Genomic DNA, 22,410 nt, shown 5'->3' with positions numbered 1-22,410 from the left:
TATTTGACTTAGAACACAACCATAACTGAACAGTATGGACATGCAGGTGACAATGTTGGGCAGAGCTTGTCCGTGGGAGGACAGTGAATGAGTTAATCCGTTTTGTGGAAACGTAAAAGCTGTTTGTTTTGGTGTTGCTTATGGCTTTAAGAGTTAATCGATTAGCTGTTGCCTCATTTGATATTTTCTTTCCCAAACAGCTAGAGCGCTGCTCTGCTTTGTTTGTCTTCTCTGAACACTGGAGATCCTGTGCCTGAGCTGCACATGTTGTCCCTCAGCCATGCATGGAGGCACTTGGCGCTGGCAACAGGCTAACACAAACATCTGCAATTGGTCAACACTTACGCTCTTGTTTACTGCTGTGCTAAGGCTAGCACCAGACAGGACGGTCAAGACATCCTCGTTTCCTACTTCAAAGTTGGCGTATGATTTCTTAGTTCTTAATTATTTCCCCTTTTTTTCCCAATTTTTTTTTAAACAATAATTACAGTTCATTCTGTTTATCGTACCACCATAAATGAGGTATGAAAAGATGCTGTATGTCCCAACTGTGAAAGGTGTGATTACTTTTTTTTTTTCTTTGTTGCCATGGTGAAACAGTTCCCAAATGAATTAACTGACACGTCTCCCGTCATATTTGGGTCACATGCTTGATATTGGTATTTGTTGTGAAAAAAGGTTCCACAGGCAAGCTTAACTTTTCAATAACTTTCACAAATACAAGGACAGACTTGCAACAGGCAGCGGGCCTGTTTAAAATTCCTGCGGGGAATATTCTAGCGATTACATATATCACAAAGGAATACAAGAAATATCCAATTGTGCAAATGCAACAGATATGAAGGCCTATACTAGTTGAGGTTGCTTCAGGTTCAACATGTCAATTAGAGATTATTCAAAGTACGGCTTCTGTAACATGTCAGAAAATGGGGGGAAATGTTGAGCATTGTGTTCAAAGTTAAAGCAGATGTTTGTCTAATTGCAACACCTAATTTTGAAAACCAAAAATGAAAATTTAAAAAAATTAAAAACCAAAATCTAAAAAAATCGGTCTGCCCTCATGAAGCACTACAGAAATCAGCGAATATGAACTCTTGAGAGGCTGAAATCAGGACAACTATAAGTTAGTTTTAAATTACAATGTCTGTAAATGAATTGATTATAAAAATAGTTGTTGATGAATTTGATGTTCATTTAGTTGACAGTTAATTGCTTAAACGTGACACCTCTAATTGAGAAATTTCAGCTCGGAAAATGGATGGATGGATGTTTCACTTCGGTGGTCTGAGCTGTAATGAGTATCATTTACAGCATACGTCTCTTGGCCATCATATTTTTTTCCTTTAGTCGATGAGGCAGTTATGATTAAGCCCTATAAACTCTGTCTAGCAGATGTGTTTTGACTGGCAAACTGAACCAAAAACAACATTGAAACCATACCTGCAGTAAGGCAAAAAGTATTGTTGTCGAGCCATTGAAACTCGTGTGAAGTGACACTGGAATAGCCATTGCCTCCCCTTACAACAACAATTAGGTGAAAGTCGTATGTGGATGCGTTTATTCATCATAGAGCTTTGTGTTTCTCACCATTTCTGCGACAGTAAGTACTCGATTGAGCGAACCTGTCTATTCAATTCCTTAGAGAAGGCACATAGATGATCACTGGAGGAGAAAATTATATTGAGATAACACATATGTTTTAGACACACGTCCAGCAAGACTGGGCGGACCGAGAGGATTATCCGCACTTATCCGATAGTAAGGAAACACATGGCAGACTTTTGGTGTGTTTATTTAAAGAAAAGTCAACCCAAACATATTATTTTCAAGAATATGTTCTATGCAAGCCCACTAGTTGAAAAAAGGCGTTCTGATAAATATTGCATTTGTGGAATAAGAGTTAATGCATCCGTTTTTAGCCCTCTCGGGGGCCATTTTGTCATTTCTGCCGACTGAAAATGACATCACAACTGCTCAGGTAACGACCAATCACGGCTGACCTGTTTCTGACCTGAGCCGTGATTGGTTGTTACCAGAGCCCTAACCGACTGTGATGTCATTGTCAGTCGACAGAAGTGACAAAATGGCCGCCCCCTGTGATGGCCAAAAACGGGTGGACTAACTCCTATTCCACAAACGCAGTATTAATCAGAATGCCGTGTTTCAACTTGTGGGCCTGCTGGGAACATGCTCCATTTAGATTACCACACACCAAAAAGAATTCACACACAAAAAAAAGCCCAAATCTCATGATGTAATAAATGTGTTCTTTCTGGAGCAACATTTCATAGGGCATCAAGCAGATAATTGAAAGTGTAGTCCGTAATAATTGCACTCGATAAAATAGTTTTAAATCTTTTGCATCTGTTGAGTAATTTTTACACAATTGGCGTGTGAAAAAATGTATAAATAAGATGGGACTCATTGCAGTGTGATCTTCAATGTAAAAAGTTCAAGCGACATTTTCAGGTAAACCTACGTCTCAAAAGTAATGAAAGAAAAAAAGTTTGCAGTTGAAGCATCATCACGCGTGACATCGTGCAAGATGTCACTAAATCTCACATCATTTCATTCTATCTTCAACGACTTCATTTTAGGATTGCAACTAAACCAGTCTTGACATGTGGTACCACTAGTGGTACAGCGGCTCCCCCTAGTGGTATATGAAAAAAAATCACTTGCATTTAATCCATCAATCCATTGTCCGTTAGGTGAAGACTTGGGACTTCTGTACGTTAAAGTTAGTCATGATGATGCCACTTGGAGCAGAAGGTTTACGAACCACTGCTCTAAACGAAAAGTTTAACCCACGTGTTACAGTATTTTCTTTTCTTTTTTTTTTCAGCAGTAATTGGTTTGTATGCTCCTTTGTGTTCTTCTCTGTCATGAGGTACAAATCAGTATGGCTTTTTCTGCACAGAACAGACACGCAACCACAGACTGACATTAGAATATTGTTTCCGTTATTGTCACTTGATAACCCAGGAGTGCATTCATAAATCTAGTCTTACCTGCAGCGAGAGTTTTCTAGCTGTGGAGAAAAAATATGAGTTCTTTCAATGTCTTTGAGCCCACATACAGTTACTTGGTGATGTAGCAGACAAGTCGATCAGTACTCACCTTGGTGGAGGTATTTTAGCATAAAATACAGGGCAGACAGCATTATGACCGAAAAGCCGGAAACGGTGAGCGTGAACGACCACCCGGTAGGTTCTGAGGGACAAAATAGAGACATGATGACGTTCTTCTGCTGCCACAGCAGCGTAGTCGTAAAGATTTACGTGACTCACCTTCAACTATCAGAACAAAACTTTTTTTAATGGGCATTCGCAGAGACTGATGGGAGACTGTGCATGTAAACTGCCGCCCTGAGAGCTTTAGCGAAGCCTGGAGGTAGAAGAAACCTGACAGCGAGTAGGTCTTGTCCATGTTGGTTTTGTGGCTGGAGAGCAGGAGGTTGTCGAGCGCCTTCGGGAGAGGAGCGCCGACCTTCTGGCCCGACGATGCCACGTCCTGCTCATACCAGACAATGCGCACATCCAGAGGGTAATAGTTCTCTGCATCACAAACCACTTTCTTCATCTCACCATCTTGCAATGTCAGCGTGGGACCAACACTGACGGACACCTGGGGAGACTCTGGGAATATACAGAGACCTGAGTCTTTTACCAAACAATATTTATGATACTCGCAATTTGATTTTAAAGCAAGTAGTACTCTCTTGGAAAAACTCCTAAAAATCGAATTTATTATTTCTACTAAAATAGTGCGAAAAAAACGCATGTAGCCGTGTCTTTGACTGTTCCTCACCTTGAATTTGTAGGCTTATATCAAGGCTGGAAGACAGTGGAAACACTGACGCGGAGCACACGTATGTCCCCACGTGTTTGACTTGAGTGAAGGGGAGCGTGTAAGAAAGGTCGCCAACTGCTAGATTTCTCAGTTCAACTCCCCTGCCCTCACTTTTGCCAGAGTGGCTGGCATAACTGAATAGATTGCGTCGTTCGCCATGGGACTGATATAACCACTGCACGCTCACGTTGGGTCTCTTGTGATCAACAGCAAACTGACAGTGGAGCTTTTTTTGGAACCCCAAGCCTGATGTCACCGTTGGAGTTTGTGTTTTCATGATTAGTGCAACTGTAAACGCAAATGTGACAAATCATTAGGTTAAGAGCACAGACTCTAACAATACAATACAATACAATACCATTTTATTTATATAGCGCATTTCACAACAGCTACAGCTGTATATAGTTCATGGTTACATCATCCAACATCCATAAGCTGAACTGGAAGCAGTTCAGCCAAAAGAATTTTACCCTAGCCCTGCCCACCCATCATTGCATTCAAACAAATAAGGAAGTAAACAATTTTCCACCCTCTGGTAGTGAAGTTGTTACGCATCTAATTATCTAACTGCTGGAGGTTGTCTCTCTGTGTGAAAGCGCACGAAAACAGCACTTATGTCTGTGTAAAAGGCAATGGCGGATAAATGCGGGGTCTCGGTTTACAGTTCTGGTGTGTCAGTTTTGCAGGGATTTGAAGTAGAATGATAGTCAATTACCTTTAGTAATCAGGGTCTGTCTGTCCTCAATAGCAGGCCAATTGTGGACATCCTGCTGTCCAGAGGGAGGGGGCTCACATGAATGTCTGAGGACTCCAGAGACAATGAACAAGCCTTTGGTATGTGTCAGGGTGATGGCGAACCAAGAGTTGTACTCATGAGATTTCTGGCCTGGCCACTTCATGTGGACGCCGTCTGTGTTGGATCTATGAATGCCACAATTCACAAGATCCACTTCCATGTCCTCCACATAGTACTGCAGGTTCTGTTTGGACTCTTGATGGAGAAAACAACAACAGAGTCAAGTGGTGCCTTTCAGGTGTGTATTACTGACATGCCAATAAAGGCCTCACCAATGACTAGGAAAGTGACGGCATGAGGCTTGACAGGACTGTCTCCTCGCTGACCAAATTGCAGAATGCTGGATCTTTGCACGAGCTGAACGTCACGCGCACCCTCGTTATTGATGTGCACAATATAGTCACTGAACATACAAGGCAGCCATGTCAGAGGATTAGCACACTGGGCACCTGCAAAAAAAAATCGTCAGGTGATGTAAGTATCATTTTAAAGGAAACAGCTTGGTGTGGCATCATCGAGCACTGGCGACATAGGTCAATGTACGGTCACTTTGTCCTCACTAGTTGTGAGACATTTCAGTGCACAAGTACTGTGTCTTACTAGCAACGTTTTCCCACTTCTGCCATCCACTATTTTATGACATGTTTACACACTACTGGGACAAGGACAACCTTTGGCATAGTAGGACATATCGCTGTTAGTGAAGCGGTAGCCTACACTAGTTCTGCATGCTAGTATCACTAGTTAAGCGCTAGATAATAATATCCAGTAGGATTTTTTTATCAGTAAGGCAAAATAGCACCCAATTGTCAATTAGTGCCTGGTTTAGCCTCAGTGCATGGGAACATAAAGTTGTTCTATTTCTTACTATGACAAAGTTGTTCTACTCCTGAAGACAAAGAGTGTTACTAGTACATTTAAGATATCAGGGATAAATAAATGCTCAAACGGCTATTGACATAGCAGTTAGACACTGAGGAAAAGACATGATTTCAACATATATGACAGTCGCATTCAGTCTTGCAGACACACGAACTAACACAAAAATCTCTCTTTCTCGAGTAAAAACTTTAAATGTTGATTGACTTACCCGCACATAGAAATAAGAATAAAGTTAATAACTTTAGCAAACGCATGATTGTAAAAGTAAGACGTCTCTGACTTGCTTTTCGAGCACCAGGTATCGGTTTACTTTCGCTTTCATTTTCAAGAAAAAAAAAGGCAATACAGTACAGTGTGGTGTTATCGATGGACATTTAAGTTGTTGTGTTTTTGAAGGAGATACTAAACAAACTGCTACGCTGGCACATTTAGAAAGAAAACATTCAGTGAGAGCGTAGTCAATTGATGCCTTTCAATAAAAAAATGTTTTTAAAAAAACCCGACAGACGCAGTTCTTCCGGGTAAGCTGTTGTCCTTGTAGTTCTCAAAGAAGGCGTAGGGTCGCGCTGTCGGCAAGTGGCAGCACCTCGAATCATGTCTTGTCTGGCCTTGTTGACTAGAGACAGCGGAAGAGCCCTTTTCGCTGCACGCTTGAAATGTTGACTTTTTTTGACGATTTGCGTGTTTGTTGTCATGATGTACCAGTACTATTTGTGTGGTGCCGAATAAACTAACTACAGTTGTGTTTTGACACATTTTGGCTGCAATATTGACGAAGCCATTTTCAACATCGTACATGATCATGGATAAAGGTAAATCCTTTACTTATATAGTTAGTACAAACGCAAAAGAAATTCTAACCGCCGATTAATACAATACGCTTTTTGATCACTTAAAAAAATGCACAGAAAAATCTGAACAGAAATGACTCTTTTATTAACAGTGATCGTACTGTCTGCTGTAATATTGACTGCACTATGTATGATGCATGGCATTTGTGTCCATGCAAACTGTACTTCCTCGTTAACATTGTTAAAATTATTAATATTTATGTGTCATTTAGAAAGAAAGAATGGCCGGTGTTACACTTTGGTCCCATTTACTGTATCAGTATGGACACTGAATGTGTTTAGTTTAGTTTATATTTTCTGCTGATCAGTCTCGCACTGGAAAAAATGTAAATCCGATTATCGTTAAATACTGTATGCTTGAAGACATGTATTCATTCATTTAAAGAATAGAAGTTCATGTGAGAATTTAAGAGGGGGTTGATTGGAGAACTGATGCCTGAATTCCTGTTATTTCCCCCCCTTCAGACTGGGCCATTCTTCAGGGATCTTTCCTCCTGGCTGATAAGTTGTGTTTTCCGTCGTCCCTGAGCTCTCTCCAGAAATGTGACTGGCACAAAGTGGGCAAACCAGTCCTGGCCGCCGTTAAGGAAATCTGTGGCCAGGAGGATGTTGGCGGTCTTCTCAAAAGCAAAGCTGCCTCCTGGAGGAAACAGTTAATTTGTGTCTTGTGGATGAAGTTGTTGAGCACGGAGCATGGAGAAGATGTGGAGGAGGCATGGAGGGAGAGCCCCTTCTTCCCTCTACAGAACCCCCTCCCAGAAGTCAACTACACTGTCCTGATAGAGCTGCTCAAATCCTTGTCAGCTGCAGACACGTTTGCTCATTTTCTACTGTGCCTTCCTCGACATCAGATGTGTTCAGAGCTGGAACGCTTGTCGGAACATATGAAGAGCAACACCATGGGTGAAGATGATCTCCACTTCTTCCTTGAGTTGTGGTGGCAACTGTGGAAAGGAGATGAACCATTCGCACAGGCACAGGATAGCATTGAAGTGTCGTTTGCTAACCGGGTTGCTCATCTTATTTCTCAGCCTGCCGGTTTGAGTCGTCATGCTGCCAAAAGGCTGAAACTGGACTCATCGGCGTTACCCAACAACACAGACATCCTGGGCATTCTCCTTCACACACTCACGGACATGAAAGCTGTCATATCTAAACCCGAGCACTGCTTCCATGCGCTCTCCAATTGTCTTGATGCTCTTTACACGACTTTCCTTGCGGATCAATCAATCGACCTTCCAATCAGAGACAAGATGGCCTTCCTGTCCAAAGCAGTGAGCGTCAGAGAGAAGAACGGCGACAAGCTGAGTTCGGAGCTTATACAGGACGCTCAGCGAGACCTCAGAGCCTCTTACACCCCATCCCAGTTTCAGCCGAGCGGATTGAGCTTTTTTGAAGCCTTAAAGAGTGTGTCGGTGCTCATTCAGTTCTGGCAAAACCACGACTTGCTGAAAGCGTGTAGCAGCTCTCCCGCCAGCTACACAACTCTCAAATTACAGCAAAGTGTCCACAGGATGCTGGCGGCTCTAGGAGAAGCCAACATGACAGGAGAAGAGGAGGCTGAGAAGATTAAACTCAGAGGTTTACTGGCATCGCTGGCTTTCCCCGTTATAGAGAATTCCTCCGAGGTTAGTATGAGGGTTGCCGTGAGCATCATCGGTCAGCGGCTGGAGGACTATCACGCCGTCGCTGTGTTGTTTGCCAGTGAGAAGAGCTGGGTGGCCTGTGATGAGCAGTGGCTGGACTGCCTTGAAAAGAACCAAACGGCCTTCCAGCGGTGTGACGCACTGATCCGACTGGCCTCCACCCTCACGGGTCAACTCGACAGCGACAACGTCTGCGCGAGCCGCACCCGGCGGCTGCTCAAAGTTGTCACGGCCGTGTTCACTGCGCTCTCCTTGGAAGACAAGAATAAAGCTTTGGCCGCCATTTTGAAATCATCCAGCAAGGGCTTCTTCGGGTGCTCGGGCGGCTCCGCTCTGATCGCCAGCTTTGAGCAGGAGCTCAACATGGCTTTCAACTGCATCATCCAGGGAGGAGGCGGAGCCTCAACGGCGGAGGGCAACCTCAGCACAGCGGTGTCTTTAGTCGCTAGAGTGGCCTTTCAGAACCCTGAGGCTACTTTGCGATCCTGCTGCCAGTCTGCCGTCCGCAATAAAGGGGCGTTCTCTCTCATGAGTAAGATCCTGAAGCAGTTGCCCGGACTCGGAGGTTTAACGGAAAGCAAAGAGGAACGCGACGGGAGAAGAGATCCGACGCGTCTACTCTGCAGGTGTCTGCAGGGAGTAATAAGCACCAGATCACTTTCAGACAATGAAAAGGAGCACTTCCTTCAGTTTGCGGCTTTGTTGATGGTGCCGGTGGCAACAGGTGAAGGAGAAAAAGTGGCCCTTCTGTCACCCCAGGAGCTCGTCCATACTTTCGTCCTGCCTAACCTCGCACGCTCAGGTGAGTGCTGTCCATCCATCCGTTTTCTGTATCCACTTTTAGAGTCACAGCTTTGGAGTGCTCGCCAGCCAATAACTGAGCACATCTAGACAAAGCAAGAATATGCAAACTCCACACAGGGAGGCCAGAGCCAAGATTCCAACCCTGAAACCTTTAGAACTGTGAGGCAAATATGCTAAATGCAACACCACCGTGCTACCTACACGGACTTGCATATGAATGGGACAACAATTGCCCCCTCGCGAGGGCAGCCATCTTACTTTACCACTGTTACTGACAACTTCTGTTATTTTATTTTATTTTTTTGCTGAAAACACTGTTACCTATGCATGTTTTACGCTTGGGTCTCTGTATGGAGTATCGAGAGCCTCTCAAAGAACAAACTTCACTGTTTGCATCGACCATTCCGACTATATTATCTCAGCGTTGTGAATCCTGACTTGTAGACGCCATTTTGTAGCATTTTTTTTCCCTGATGGCCTTTCACTTCATTGTTCATTGTTCTGACAACATGATGCAGATGAATCATTAAGGAGCACTCTGAGATATACCTTATAAGTGAAAATTATAATAAATTATATAAAAAATGTGTAATTGAAATTCTTACTGATGAAATGTGCATGTTGCTCTTCTCCCAGACTTATTGGTACAATCGTACTCTACACACTATGGCTTTTTCGCCGTAGAGACGGAACGTAATGTGAAAATGCTGCGGGGAAATCAATTTATTCAAGTTAGGCAAGCTTGGCAAGTGGCAAAGTAAGATGGCTGCCGGTAGCTTCGCTAAGCGGCATTGTTAGCCCATTTAGCCATAATCTGTGGCTGCCGAGAACACAGTTATAAAACCCAAGGCCTTAGGCCGCTCATATAATTTCATGCGGCCTGCCAAAGCAAATCAAGTGGCTCTACTTCATCTTTCTCGCTAAAATCAAAAGTATCGAAATTGCAAATTGCAGTATCTTCGCTTGTACTAATGTTGGCACATCTGAAGTCAAAACACAGCCATATATTTGTCATATATCTCTCGCTGACTCAACTCTTCTTTCATGCCAGTCAGTCGATACACTTTCAACAACAACACCAAAAGAAGGGCATTGAACAAAATTTTAACCTGACTATGAATCATTCCGGACTTACATTATTGTGTACGGCTAAAGCGCTACAATGGAGTTTATGGTGGCAGCTTGCATTTCATCTTTCATTTTGTTTTCTATTTGCTTTTCCATTTTTCCTATGCTAAATGTCCAACTGCGCCTTTATATTCCCTCCAGGCAACGACTCTGTTGATCTCACTCTAAGCCTGCAACTTCTCCATGCCGCCTTGTGTGTGGATAGCCAGGAAGTAGCCTCCTCCTCAGCCCACTGGGTGCTGGACTGCTCACCTTTTCCTCTGCTCTTCACCCTGGCTCAGCTGCATGATCAGGCCCTCAGGTTGTTGTCATTTCTATCGATCATATTTTCATTACGTACAATACTGGAGATCCTCGGACCCCTTTTGCCAGGCGCCGGTGGCAACTTTAACGTTGTATTTCGTGACCATCATTAACCGAGGCATACTGGGAGTTAGAATAGTTCACTTAAAAATATAAACCAAAAAAAAAAAAAAAGGTAAAGTAAAACACACACACACACATACAGGAAAGGTTTAGTGCTAATATGAAATTAAAAGACCAAAACTGTCAGAAAATCAATTAGGTAACACTACAAGTAGGTAGAAGTATAAATAATAGATAAATGATAAATAAATAAAAAGATGCAGATGATGATTAAAAATAAAGATTTAACATGTAGCCAAATGCCAACTAATTTCTGTTTTAAAAACATTTTAGTTGGTTCTTATTTAGTGGTTAAATTTGTTCAGATTGTGAATTGCGAGCTTTTTGTTAGCTGTAAGCTATACTGGTAATTATCAAAAAAGATTTTTTTTAAAAATCACATATTTTACGCTGTGCACTTTAATCTAACTTAACTTTTTGAATTGAACATCCAATAAGACATCCAGAATTTATTGTGATGCATACAACATTACGTCATTTAAATATCTTTACCTTGCTAAAAATAAAGGCCTACTGTATGTCATTATTTTGAAGTTATACTGGTCAACAGCAAATTTTAATCAGAGATGGCTTTATGTCAATCAATGTATTTTTGATGCTGATCCAAAAAATGTCTGTACTTTTTTCTTCATGCGTAAGGTTTTTGAGATGTTTTATTTTTTTTGTTTTTAAGTTTGACCAATAAAAGCTATGGCAATACGAATTTTACCACGCGTTTTAATTTATAGTTATAGCGTTTCAGGAAAAAAAATCCACCTGTTGCCGAACTTAACCCTTAATTCACAAATGTTGCTAAATATATTAATAGATAACATCTTATTGTTGTTGTACTATTATTATTATTAATATTGTGATTTGTTGGAATTGCTTTTAAAGATTAAAAACTAGTTCCTGAGTCGCTTACGGACATGGACTGTCACGATTCAGTGTTTCTGAAATCCTGATCAGTCGATCCTTGCCTTATTCCTGTTCGTATGTCTTTTGCAAGATTTTGGGAGCAACCACTGGAGGGCGCTGTCCACCGTTGGTCAATGGAAACCAAAGAGCTGCTGACCTCGGTGCTGATCACACTGGCACGGATAGTTGGCGCCCAGGTGGAAGCTGCCCCAAGTCGCTGGTCCAGAGCTCTTTTCTGGCTCCACGATAAGATGAAGGGGCTGGACTGGACGGTTTACTTCCACCTGAAACCCGTGTGGGGTGAACACTTCAAAAATGAAGTTCCCTCGTCTCTGCTGGCAGTGTGTGATCTTCCGGAGCAGGTGGGAGTTCGTTTGGAATTGCTGAAGCTGCGTCTGATTTTGTAAACAGTCCTTTTTATTCGAGATACTTCCTTGCAGGTCAACCTCTGGGCAATATGGCCATGAAATAAAATCTCCTATTTTTTTCACACAACAAAAAAAATCAGATTCCAACTCAGACTTTAAAGACATATTCTTCCAGAAATTACAGTCTTTGTCTAATTTGGAATTGAACATATTTTTTTCAAGAATATATTCTATGGAGGCCCACTAGTTGAAATACGGCATTCTCATAAATATTGCATTTGTAGAATAAAGGCCTAGATAGACCAAAAAGACGCTGGCCAACAGTGACAGACGACCAATCACAGCTCACCTGTTTTCTAAAGCTGAGCCATGATTGGTTGTTACCTGAGCATTTGTGTCATTTTTAGTCGTCAGAAGTGACAAAATGGCCGCCCCCTGAGATGGCTAAAAACGGGTGGATTAACTCTTATTCCACAAACCCGATATTTATCAGAATGCCGTGTTTCAACTAGTGGGCCTGCAAAGAACATATTCTTGAGAAAAATATGTTTGGGTTGACTTCCAATTTAATTCGATTACTTTTGAATCGGCCTCTAATAAACAAGAGAATTAAGTCGAGAGAATAAAGTAAATGTAATGCTATGCGGGTCAAAGTTAATTATTTGAAACAGGCCCGAGTGTTCTGATAGAATACTTAGTTTCAGTAAGATGTGGTGCTACACCGTTTTCTTCAAAATGATCTTTATCACTTGTGTGTGTTTCCAACACCTTTAGGAGTGGTCGGGTGGGAACCTACCCCAGTACGGACACGGCACCGGCCTTTTGGCGTGGATGGAGTGCTGCGCATTGTCAGACTCCCTTCAGTCCACCATGTTGTCTTGTCTGGCTCTGGACCAGCGCCAGTCGGAACACGTCAGCATGTTCAGTAAGGGCCTGATGGTGGCGCTAACCCAGACCATGCCCTGGTGCTCCGCCCCCCAATGGAGCAGATTACTTGGAGCCTTGAAAGAGCTGATCACCTCAGGTCGCCTCCATGTGCCTTTCTCACTGGAGTACGTGGAATTCCTGCCCCTCCTGGATTTGAGGGAATTTTCCTATGAACTCTGCCTCTCGGTGCTCATGCTCCGAGTCCTGCAGCTGCTGTGTGGATCTAGCTGTTCTGATTGGCTGACAGGAGACGGCTGGGCTCACGTTGCCAGATTATATGCGCACACAGTGAGGGAGGTGATGAACTCGCTGAGGACCAAATTAGCCCTACCCGCATCTGGCGCTCTGGCAGTCTCGCCTCAAGTACATGCTGAAACGATGTCGGTCAAATCTACAAAAATGTCCCAAGACTGTTTGGAAGGTGTCGAAGAAGGCACGGAGACTGTCGAGCAAGTTCCCAGTCAGGAGGTCCTTTTCGTTCTCAGTCAGATCTTTTGTCACGTTCAACACATCCAGGTAAGAAGCATGCGTAACAAGCGTCTGTGATGTAAGGTATCCAGGGTACCTGTCCGTAATCATCAGTCAGTCAGCTAAGTCCGTTGGTCCGTCAGTCGGTTCCCCCCCAAAAAACGTCAGCAAAACAGACGGACTGATGGACCGGTCTGTCAGTCTGACGAAATGCCCACCTCTGTCATTTTATTTCAGCAATTCAAAAAAGAGAGTGAAAAACGTGATAGAGATTCACTCCACTGTCAAGTATTTTATGGTTAATTTTTTTTTTTTTTGAATTTGGATGATTCCAGCAAAACCCACCATGTCAAGACATTAAAATAGTACTTAAGACACCAAAATTATTTTGAATATAAAACTGGTAGGAAAAGGCGCTCTGAAAAGTACTTTTCTGTTTTTAATGTTAATTTGAACTGAGGTAACCTACCCTCCACCTGTTGCTCATTTTTGTCAAAATAAAATAATAAATAAATAAGGGACTATTGGCCCAGTATCTAATTTGATGTACAGTACTGTTAACCAGTTGGGGGGGACTCCTAATTCACGCTGCTCAAAAAATGTTGCAATTACCCGTAGATGCCACTGGATGGTGCCAAATCACTTTTTCTATTAGATCAGACTCTGGACTGACTAAATTAAGCTCTTCCTCTCAATTTGACATAGTTGCTGTGCTCCAAAATAAAAACCAATATTTTAGGTTGGTGAGCTTTTCAACATCTCACAGTTTACCAAAATAAAATCCATTAATTGCCAAATTTGCGAATGCTGAACCACAAATAACGTAAGGGTTTTTCTTTGTTCTTTACTGGAATCATTTGATTGATTGCTCTCATTTTGTTGTAAGGTGATGATGCCAGGAGGCCAGAGTGAACCTCTCTTCCTGTCCAGCCTGGAGATCCTCAGTCATTACCAGGCCATCACGGGCGCTTTTCCTGAGAGCAGCAGCCCACTGGAAAACGAGAACACCAAGCACTTCTTCAACACCATCACAGATAACCTGGAGAACCAGGAGATGAAGTCTGTTCTCCAGCAGAAGATAGCTCAGCTCGCGTCATCTCCTGCATGATGCCTTTGCAAATTGTTTTTTTTTTTGCTCACATGTAGTCACTCAATTTTCCATAGTTCTACTTCGAATGTTTTCTTGCGGGGAAATTAAGGCACAGGTTTTGATTTTGGGTGAATTAAATGGAATTGGTGAACATGGTCTTTTTGTGTTTTGTCGGGATGTACTTGTCGGATTATGAGCTAATTTGTTTAAAGAGAAAGTATTTTTTTAAAATAAGTCATTAAAAAAAAAAAACTACTAAATTCACACATAAAAAGAATCCCGGCCATCACCATTGCATGCATTTTTATTAGCAGAGCAGCAGCAAAAGCCATTAATGAGCCAAGTGCACTTGCAAAATCACATGACAAACCACCCAACAAAAATGTGACAAAAATTACGCTCTTTTTTTCGATTTACAAATTCATAGTGTGAAATGTGGGCCTGTTTAATTGGACACAGCTGACATACTACTCATTGGAAGTTACAACATTCTGTTGTATGAATGACAAGTGGATACATAGATTTTAATGTGCCGCTCGTCATCTTTTGTAGGAGCATTTAAAGTTCCTGTAAATTAACAAATTTGCTTTTCAATACATTATATATTCTCGAAGATAATTGTTGAAAACGTGTGCAACCTATATATCTAGTGCTCAACTATAAAGGTAGAGCAGTAATTGAAATTCTTTGAATACATTCTCTTGACCATTGAAAGCCCCATGACGAGCATAAAACATGCTAAAGTGTGTTCTTGTACAGTTTGACACGTGTGAAATAGAGCAGCCATCAGTTAACCGGGGCCGCTGCTGATTTTTGTCAGAAGGGAGAAACAAGCCTGAAAATCAGCAAATGATCTCACTGTGTGTACTTCACTTTAGTTTACTTGCATTGGCATTGTAGTGTGCGTTTCCAGTTAAACTATATTACTCACAAAAACTTACATTCATGCTGAAATGTCACCCTGAAATATATCCCAATACATCACAACATATTTGTGCGCATATTAAAGCAGGTGGTCTGTATTGGGTTAGTCTTTCTTATGTCGGAACACTCGCTGGATTTTCTTCAGCTGGAGGTAAAACCAGTAGACCTGAGGCGCAAGGACAGCCAGGTTGCCGACGTTACAGTGCCAGGGCAGGTGGGCGGGCACTTGGTGCAGCGGAATGCCAAAATCCTGACCGTACTTCCAATACATGTAGGGGAAGATCAAGATCCGACACATGATGAAGGTGCCGAGAACTAGGATGCTGTTGATTTTGTGCAGCATGCTGTTCTCGAGGCCAACCTGAATGCGAGACAGGAGAGCTTCTGTTAACCGACTACCAAATCGTCGTAGTCCTGTGAAAACACTTATCTCCATTTTTTTTTTTTCAATTTTCTTATTTTCATGTGAATGCTGTTTTCCGTGTTACAGACACCGCGTTAACGTGAAAATATATTTTTTTTCTCTCCAAAATTGGACATGGTACCTGGACGATGATCTTTGAAATGGCAACAAAAGCGACGCTGAGTTCTGTGATGAATAAGCACCCGATGAAAAAATCCCCCAGTCCTCTCCTGTAGAACTGAAAGACACATACAGGGTATGTGCATAAATCAAGTTTCCTGAATTTGAATATAGTAAACACAAAGCTGACCAACAACTCTTGTGTTTCAGCACACTAAATTCTTACCACGCCAATAGGTAGGAGAATACCAAGCACTGCAAGGTGATGAAGCACCGTCAACCAATATTGGGACAGGAACGCCTTCAGTGTCATCAGCGAGTGCTTGTTGTACATGCTGTTCCCTCTCAGCCTGTGAGTATGGTAGTGGCTCATATACGAGGCATAGAGGTCGATGGCCGAATAGGGATATCCAAACACCAGAAACTCGCTGAGCACCCAGTGACTGTGTATGGTCAGAAGAGAGAATGTAATACTGTAGACCACGTCGCGATTGTAGAGTCACACGGGTCAAATCCAGCGGAGAATCACACAGCCTAAAATTACCTGTCTGTCATGACGTGCTTGCATGATGTCACTGTGATGACTCCGGTTGCAGTAGCCAAGGACGCGTGGAAAGCATCAAGGAGCCTGAAAACAGCAACAATCACCAACGCCATGCAACGGCTGACAAATGTTCACCGTAATCCTTTTCAATATTTACCATCCCAAATCCTGGCTGAGCCGCAGACTCCTTAACCGTGATGTGAAATGTAACGCTAACCAACAAAGAATTAAGTGACCCGAAGCTAGCACTCACCTTCTACAGGTGTCCTGTACTACTACAGCTACTATGCGTTGTTTTCTGTATCTTCTGGTACTGCAGATGCCCTTGGTACTAATCTGCCACTCACGGGTCAGTTCAGATTCACTCGCATTCAAAAGATTTGTCAAGATTTAAAAAAATTGGTCTGGATCCAGCGTAAGTGGCTGTAAAAATATAAGAAAACAGCAAAAGCCAGGCGCTCTACCCCTTCTCAAAGCATTGAAGGCCCTCCCCAGCTAGCCCTTCTCCCTGGGGGAAAAAAAAACCCTTTGAATCAAAACTGTGAAATAAAGTCAAAGGTGAAACTGTGTTAATTGAGATTGAGAAAGGGAGCACTAAAACAATTACAAAAGCACTGTCACTAATAAAAGACAGACATGAAATCTGAAGACTGACATTGGACATACAGCGGTGCTTTGAGATAAGAGTTGAATTCCTTATCTTAAACCACTCGTATCTCAAACCAGAGTTCTTCATCTAAATCAAAGGAAATTCAATTATTCTGTTCTGACTCCCACAAAAAAAAACACAAAAACATTTTAAAACGTTTTTTTCATTCAAAAAAAAAAATGCACTCAACAGTATTGTATTGTATACAACACATAGTAATAACATTTGCTTTCCACATAACCAGAAAACAGAAAAGTGAGCACAAATGCCACTGTACCTAATGTGTTGTCCTTTCTTGTTACCCTGCGCCGTTTATTGGCGGTCGGCAAACCGACTTAATTGTGTATTGCTACTACCAACTGATAAACGTCCACTGCAAGGAAACCAATGTGAATTGAAGGTGGCTGGATGTTGTGAAGTTGGCTTTTTCAAGAATTCAAGAAGTGTTATTGTACTTAAGCAGAAATTCAGGTACTGTATTTGTACTTTTAATTGAGTACATAGTTTTATGACTTTTTACAAGATTTGAAAACACATCTGTGGTTTTTGGTCCTTACTTTCTCAAAATAGGCTGGTTACTTCACTTAGTTCAACCGCAGCAGTTGATGACACGAAGTAAAAACTACAAGGAGGTGTGTCAACTGCGGTTGAGCGCTTGTTTGTTGATACCTCGAGGTCTTCCAAGGTGAAAAAAAAAAAACATCACACCAGTGCAATCGCAGACTACCATAATACGCAGTGTTCCTTTAGCGATCGAGTTTACGACCACGTTATTGTTTCGAATCGACCAGCGTCTGTTAAATGCGTTAAAGTGACGCAAAAGAACTCGGCAGTGACTGACCTTTCGCTGAGTATCAATACATCCGCGTCGCTCCAGCGCGTGAAAGTCCACCTGAATAATTTTCGGAAGCCGAAGTAAAATCCAGCAAATGTCACAACTCCACCAGCCAACGTTTTAAGCATGATGGTCAATGGCGTCGCCCCCGTATAAATCTATCACTTAATAGCAAACTAACAAAAGATTTTCACATATGGTAGTTCAGTAACTGTTGTTGAACAGGGCAGGTAGCGGATGTGACGTAACATTGGCAAACTTCACTCGCTGACTGTTCGTGAACGGGAAGTTACGTCACTGATTCCTTCGTGTCCTTCGTGAACGCCAATAGTGTGGCAGTATGTTCATAAAATCCCGCCTCCATCTGACGCCGGCTGCTGATTGGTTGTTTGCGAGGATTGACAACATGTGTGTGACTGAGCTCACATGAACGGGGAAAAGAACGAATCACTATGTTCCGTACCTGTTCTTTGCTTGAATAAAGGTATATTTAAAAAAAAGAACGAAACACTTGAGGAAGTGATCCATTCACTCACGTTAACTGAAAAGATTCGTTCTTTTTGAACGAATTGTTCGAGAACGACCCAACACTAAGCTAGTGATGGGAACCGGCTCTTTTTAAAGACCCGGCTCTTTCGCCTCCTAAACGGCTCTTCAGATTTTTTTGTTGCTTTAATCGATTATTACCAATAATAATGTAACATTATGCACAAAATGAATTAATAATTAATTTTAAAAAATGTATGATACAACTATATTATAATAGCCTTTATTTTTTCACTCTACAGTGAACTTTTAACAAATGTAAACTTTTAACTTTTTTATACTAAGCAACTTTAAAGTGAAGCAACACAAAATTCCTGAAAAACACACGACACAACAAAATGTAAATGAAAAATATTTACTTTTTACTGCAACAACAAATAAACTATGAAAGAATAAACTTTCAGATTTTTTATACGTAAAAAAATTTAAAGTGAAACACAGGATCCCTGAAAAACACAGAAAATATAAATTAAAATATTTACAGATGTACAAAAAATAAATGAGAAAATACAAAACAGTTTTAGTTTTTTAAACACTCAACACATTTTAAGTCAAACAACAACATAGAATCCCTGAAAAAAATGCAAAACAAAAAAATACAGTATGGATTAAAAATATTAACTCTTCAGTGCTACAATATATACACTATAAAATACAAGAACTTTTAACTATTTACAATTCACCTTTAACAAATTTAGACTGAAACAACACAGAACCCTGAAAAACACCCCAAAAATCTAAATTAAAATGTGTGAAACAAAAAGATCAGCTGTCTGTAGTAGAGCCATCAATATAATTAAAATGAGTCCAAAGATTTGGTGAATGAATCTTTTGAACGGTTCTTTTTGATGAACTGATTCTAATGATTCATCCATCCATTATCTGTACCGCTTCTCCTCACAAGGGTCGCGGGGCGTGCTGGAGCCTATCCCAGCTGTCTTTGGGCAGTAGGCGGGGGACACCCTGAACTGGTTGCCAGCCAATCGCAGGGCACACAGAGACAAACATCCGCACTCACAATCACACCTAGGGGCAATTTAGAGTATCCAATCAACTTACCATGCATGTTTTTGGAATGTGGGAGGAAACCGGAGTGCCCGGAGAAAACCCACGCAGGCACGGGGAGAACATGCAAACTCCACACAGGGAGGCCGGAGCCGGGATCGAACCCACGACCTCTGAACTGTGAGGCGGACGTGCTAACCAGTCGACCACCGTGCCGCCCTCTAATGATTCAGTTCACTGAAAAGAACTGTCATGCCCATCACTTGAGGACAGGACAACCCACAAGCTTGTTTGGACTCGTAAAGGGGAGAGCAGAGGAGAAGGCGCCCCTTACAGCCTGCAGGCTATAGCAGCATTGCGCAGCTTCGAAAATGAATCAAGGATTTATTCTTATAAAAGTGTTATAAAAGACTTATATTGTTTTTTGTGCGTATATACCTATTTCCCAAATACATTTGTGTGTGATTAAGAGGTCTTTGCACTTTTTAGGTTGTCGTTTTCTGAACGTTGGCTTGCACTGTCATGTGAAGGTGCGTGTATGACACATTGCGGGCGTTTCCACGCAACGTGCTAGCTCGGGAAAGACGGGGTGGGAACTTCCAATAGGTAAGAATTCCGGCGTCGCCCTCAGTGTAGTGACTCCTCGTTTGAGCGTCGACTCACTCTTTTTTTGCTTGCCAGGTAAATTGCAAAATATCTGCGTAGCTTTTATCAACGATCGTTACTGTTGCTTCGTTAGTGGATAACTTTTTGAGTCCGATAAAGTTAGCACCAGATTATTAAAACACAAACAATGCTTCCCTCTAATGAGTCGCGGGTCTGCTTGACAGGCGCGCCTTCACGATGTCGTCCGGGGATCCACGCACGTTTGAAATGGTCAGAAGCGTCATCCTGTCCGTGAACAACCACAAATCTGCGCAGGACAATATCGACTTATACGACGAATGGGCCCAAACCTACGAGCAGGTCTTCAACGCAATCACCCGATTAATGATCACATCATGCGTGACTTCATCTGCTCAAATCTTGCATCTTCTCACATTGCATGCGTTTCACTGCTTGCCATTCACTCATTGTCTCTGATCGCTACAGTACACACACACACACACGCGTGTCTAGTTGTTTTGCGTCAATGAGGCGCGCGCACATTTTTACCAAACAGTTATATTCCAACAGTTTACTCATTGTTAGTCTAAATTTTGGCATCCATTCAACAGGATATTGAACTTCTTGATTACCGCGCGCCTGGTCTGGCAGCAAGTCAAGTCTCCACCCACTTCTGCGGAGAACGCAAAGCAGCGGTGGTGTTGGATGTGGCCTGTGGCACGGGCATGGTGGCCAAGATGGTGGGTACCGTGATTTACGTCAAGAGATCCATCGGAGTGACGCTCACTGTTGTTTGCGAACGGACTCAAACTCCAAGTGTTGATAAAGAAGCACGCGTGTGGCGCAGATGAAGCGGGAGGGATTTCAGCGTTTTGTGGGCGTCGACGGCAGCGAGAAGATGCTGCAATATGCCCGACAGAGCGGCTTGTACCAAGACCTCAAGGTGGCCGTGTTGGGAGACCAGCCCATTCCTGTTCCTTCAGGTATTATCCATCCATCCATCCACCCATCCCCTGCATGACATTTCTGTGAACTATAGGACAACTTTGGCTTTGGCTTCCTTTTCCATGCCAGTAGGACAACTCCATTTTACAAGTGAGGCAAAGCCGTCCATCTTGTTCTACTTATCTGGGGTCAGGTCGCAGATGAGCTCCTTCACTTGGGTCAGGATCTCCCCCCTTCCGACCTGGAAATAGTACCAGTACCAAGGTCTCAGATTTGAGGGTGCTGATTCCAGGGGCGGGGCCAGAACGTGGCTAATGGGTAGGCCTGGAAAAATCAGGGTGGGCCTGAATGTTTCTCTCACTGAGCACAATCCTCCAGTCCTGACACATCATATATTCAAATAAAATGACAAAATGAATAATATGAAGTTCAGATCTTTCATAGACAGCCACAATGATGCCATTCTTAATATTCAAGAAAATATAAAACACAGCGAAACAAAAATTCAAAAATAATTTAATAATATACAAAAAATGTCAAATTATACATATTTTTTCATGAATCTTACTGGGTGGGCAGTCTGTCAATCATGGCTCTCCCCCTGGCTGATTCTCATCCTGAGAATCCTCGTCCACCCTCGGGTCCCTGCTGCCAAGGAGCTTTTTAACCATTTTGGTGACTTCAGGCCCAGAGAAAGGAGAAATGCACTATATCAATAAAATTGTATTGTATTGTATTGTATACACTCACCCCCATGATACAGGCGTCTACTCCTGGACCAAATGTCCCTGTGAAGGCATTCAGGCATTCATCTGTGATTGTCTCCCCATGCAGGTGAATTTGATGTAGTGATAATTACTGGCGGTCTGAGTGCATGTCAGCTTCAAGTGAAGCTGATTCGCGAGCTGTGTCGTGCCGCCAAGCAGGGTGAGGACGCTTTTAGACTCCATTGATGCTTTCGACGCTTTTCAGGTCTCTAACTGACTTTTGACCACACAGGAGGCCTCATCTGCATGACCATCCAGGCTAACAGTGACAACGTCAACTACAAGGTGGCCTTGGAGGACGAGATGAAGCAAATGGAGGACGAGGGACTGTGGCGCCCCGTTAACGTGAACAACGTGAAGGAGTTTCAGCGAGCGGTGAACCACCATGAGAGTGGATACGTCCCTGGATGTGTTTATCTCTTCCAAAAGCTCTAACATGCTATACTGCAGTGGTACATACGAGCTTTCAACGGTTTTATGCGATACCGTGGTACTTCTCTGCATGTGTGTACCGTATTGGCCCGAATATAAGACGGCCCTGATTTTAAGACGACACCCTCTTTTTCAAGACTCAAGTTTGAAAAAAGTTTTTTTGAACACCAAACTAATTTTTATACAGAAAATAATTACAGTAAATCTGTAACGATTATAATATATTTGAGAGAAAAAACATGTCATTTTGCCTCATTCAAATCTTAATATCTGAACATTTAAATATGTCAGCTAAAGTGCAATCACATTCGTAAATGAATGGCTTCTGGTTTTTGAAATGTAAATAAACCAATCTATTGTGATCAAACAACAAAATTGCAAAAACTGCATTCACCATCAAAGTGAAGTCTAACTGTAACTGTATGTCTTGAAACAAATCTGAATAAGGAAAAACATTGCAATAAAATTGTTGGGGGGGCTATGTCGATAACTGTGTGCG

General features: G+C 42.3%; 4 protein-coding genes across 8 annotated transcripts in view; 2 read left to right on the top strand and 2 right to left on the bottom strand.

Annotated features, from left to right (window-relative positions):
* Positions 1–14,286, top strand: part of gemin4 (gem (nuclear organelle) associated protein 4) — a 37,374-nt gene extending 23,088 nt beyond the window's left edge. For 3 of the 4 annotated variants that reach the window (XM_086035920.1, XM_086035921.1, XM_086035919.1), the window contains 5 exons: positions 6,847–8,829; positions 10,101–10,260; positions 11,374–11,644; positions 12,425–13,093; positions 13,932–14,286. In XM_086035920.1, coding sequence (XP_085892046.1) covers positions 6,847–8,829; positions 10,101–10,260; positions 11,374–11,644; positions 12,425–13,093; positions 13,932–14,153 — 3,305 coding nt within the window. In that variant the 3' untranslated portion in view covers positions 14,154–14,286. Of the gene's footprint in view, positions 1–6,121; positions 6,343–6,846; positions 8,830–10,100; positions 10,261–11,373; positions 11,645–12,424; positions 13,094–13,931 lie in introns of those variants that run through there. The other variant, XM_086035923.1, reaches the window with a different exon arrangement.
* dhrs13b.2 (dehydrogenase/reductase (SDR family) member 13b.2) lies at positions 1,777–6,022 on the bottom strand. The gene is made up of 8 exons (XM_086036830.1): positions 5,739–6,022; positions 4,921–5,097; positions 4,568–4,843; positions 3,811–4,140; positions 3,291–3,638; positions 3,121–3,213; positions 3,012–3,031; positions 1,777–2,912 (listed from the first exon to the last, which is right to left on the bottom strand). The coding sequence occupies exons 1-8, from the start codon at positions 5,902–5,904 to the stop codon at positions 2,898–2,900; spliced, it is 1,425 nt and encodes a 474-aa protein (XP_085892956.1). The 5' UTR covers positions 5,905–6,022; the 3' UTR covers positions 1,777–2,897.
* Positions 14,287–14,421: 135 nt separating the features above from the next.
* Positions 14,422–17,879, bottom strand: LOC147144710 (TLC domain-containing protein 3A-like). Its single transcript, XM_086035095.1, has 5 exons — positions 17,617–17,879; positions 16,127–16,210; positions 15,809–16,025; positions 15,605–15,700; positions 14,422–15,420 (listed from the first exon to the last, which is right to left on the bottom strand). The coding sequence occupies exons 1-5, from the start codon at positions 17,736–17,738 to the stop codon at positions 15,163–15,165; spliced, it is 777 nt and encodes a 258-aa protein (XP_085891221.1). The 5' UTR covers positions 17,739–17,879; the 3' UTR covers positions 14,422–15,162.
* Positions 17,880–19,366: 1,487 nt separating this feature from the next.
* On the top strand, positions 19,367–22,401 carry LOC147144709 (methyltransferase-like protein 27). Of its 2 annotated transcripts, none has more exons than XM_086035097.1 (6): positions 19,367–19,767; positions 19,992–20,127; positions 20,379–20,507; positions 20,615–20,750; positions 21,547–21,639; positions 21,712–22,401. In XM_086035097.1, the coding sequence occupies exons 2-6, from the start codon at positions 20,005–20,007 to the stop codon at positions 21,912–21,914; spliced, it is 684 nt and encodes a 227-aa protein (XP_085891223.1). In that variant the 5' UTR covers positions 19,367–19,767; positions 19,992–20,004; the 3' UTR covers positions 21,915–22,401. The 2 variants fall into 2 exon arrangements, with proteins under 2 accessions (XP_085891223.1, XP_085891222.1); XM_086035096.1 differs by having other exon boundaries at positions 19,378–19,842.
* The last annotated feature ends 9 nt before the right edge of the window (positions 22,402–22,410 follow it).

This window comes from Filicampus tigris, chromosome 7 (genome assembly GCF_054856515.1).
Source record: "Filicampus tigris isolate MCC_2025a chromosome 7, RoL_Ftig_1.0, whole genome shotgun sequence".
NCBI lineage: Eukaryota > Metazoa > Chordata > Actinopteri > Syngnathiformes > Syngnathidae > Filicampus > Filicampus tigris.
Note: the sequence above shows the minus strand (reverse complement) of the source record. Positions and strands in the feature narration are given on the sequence as shown.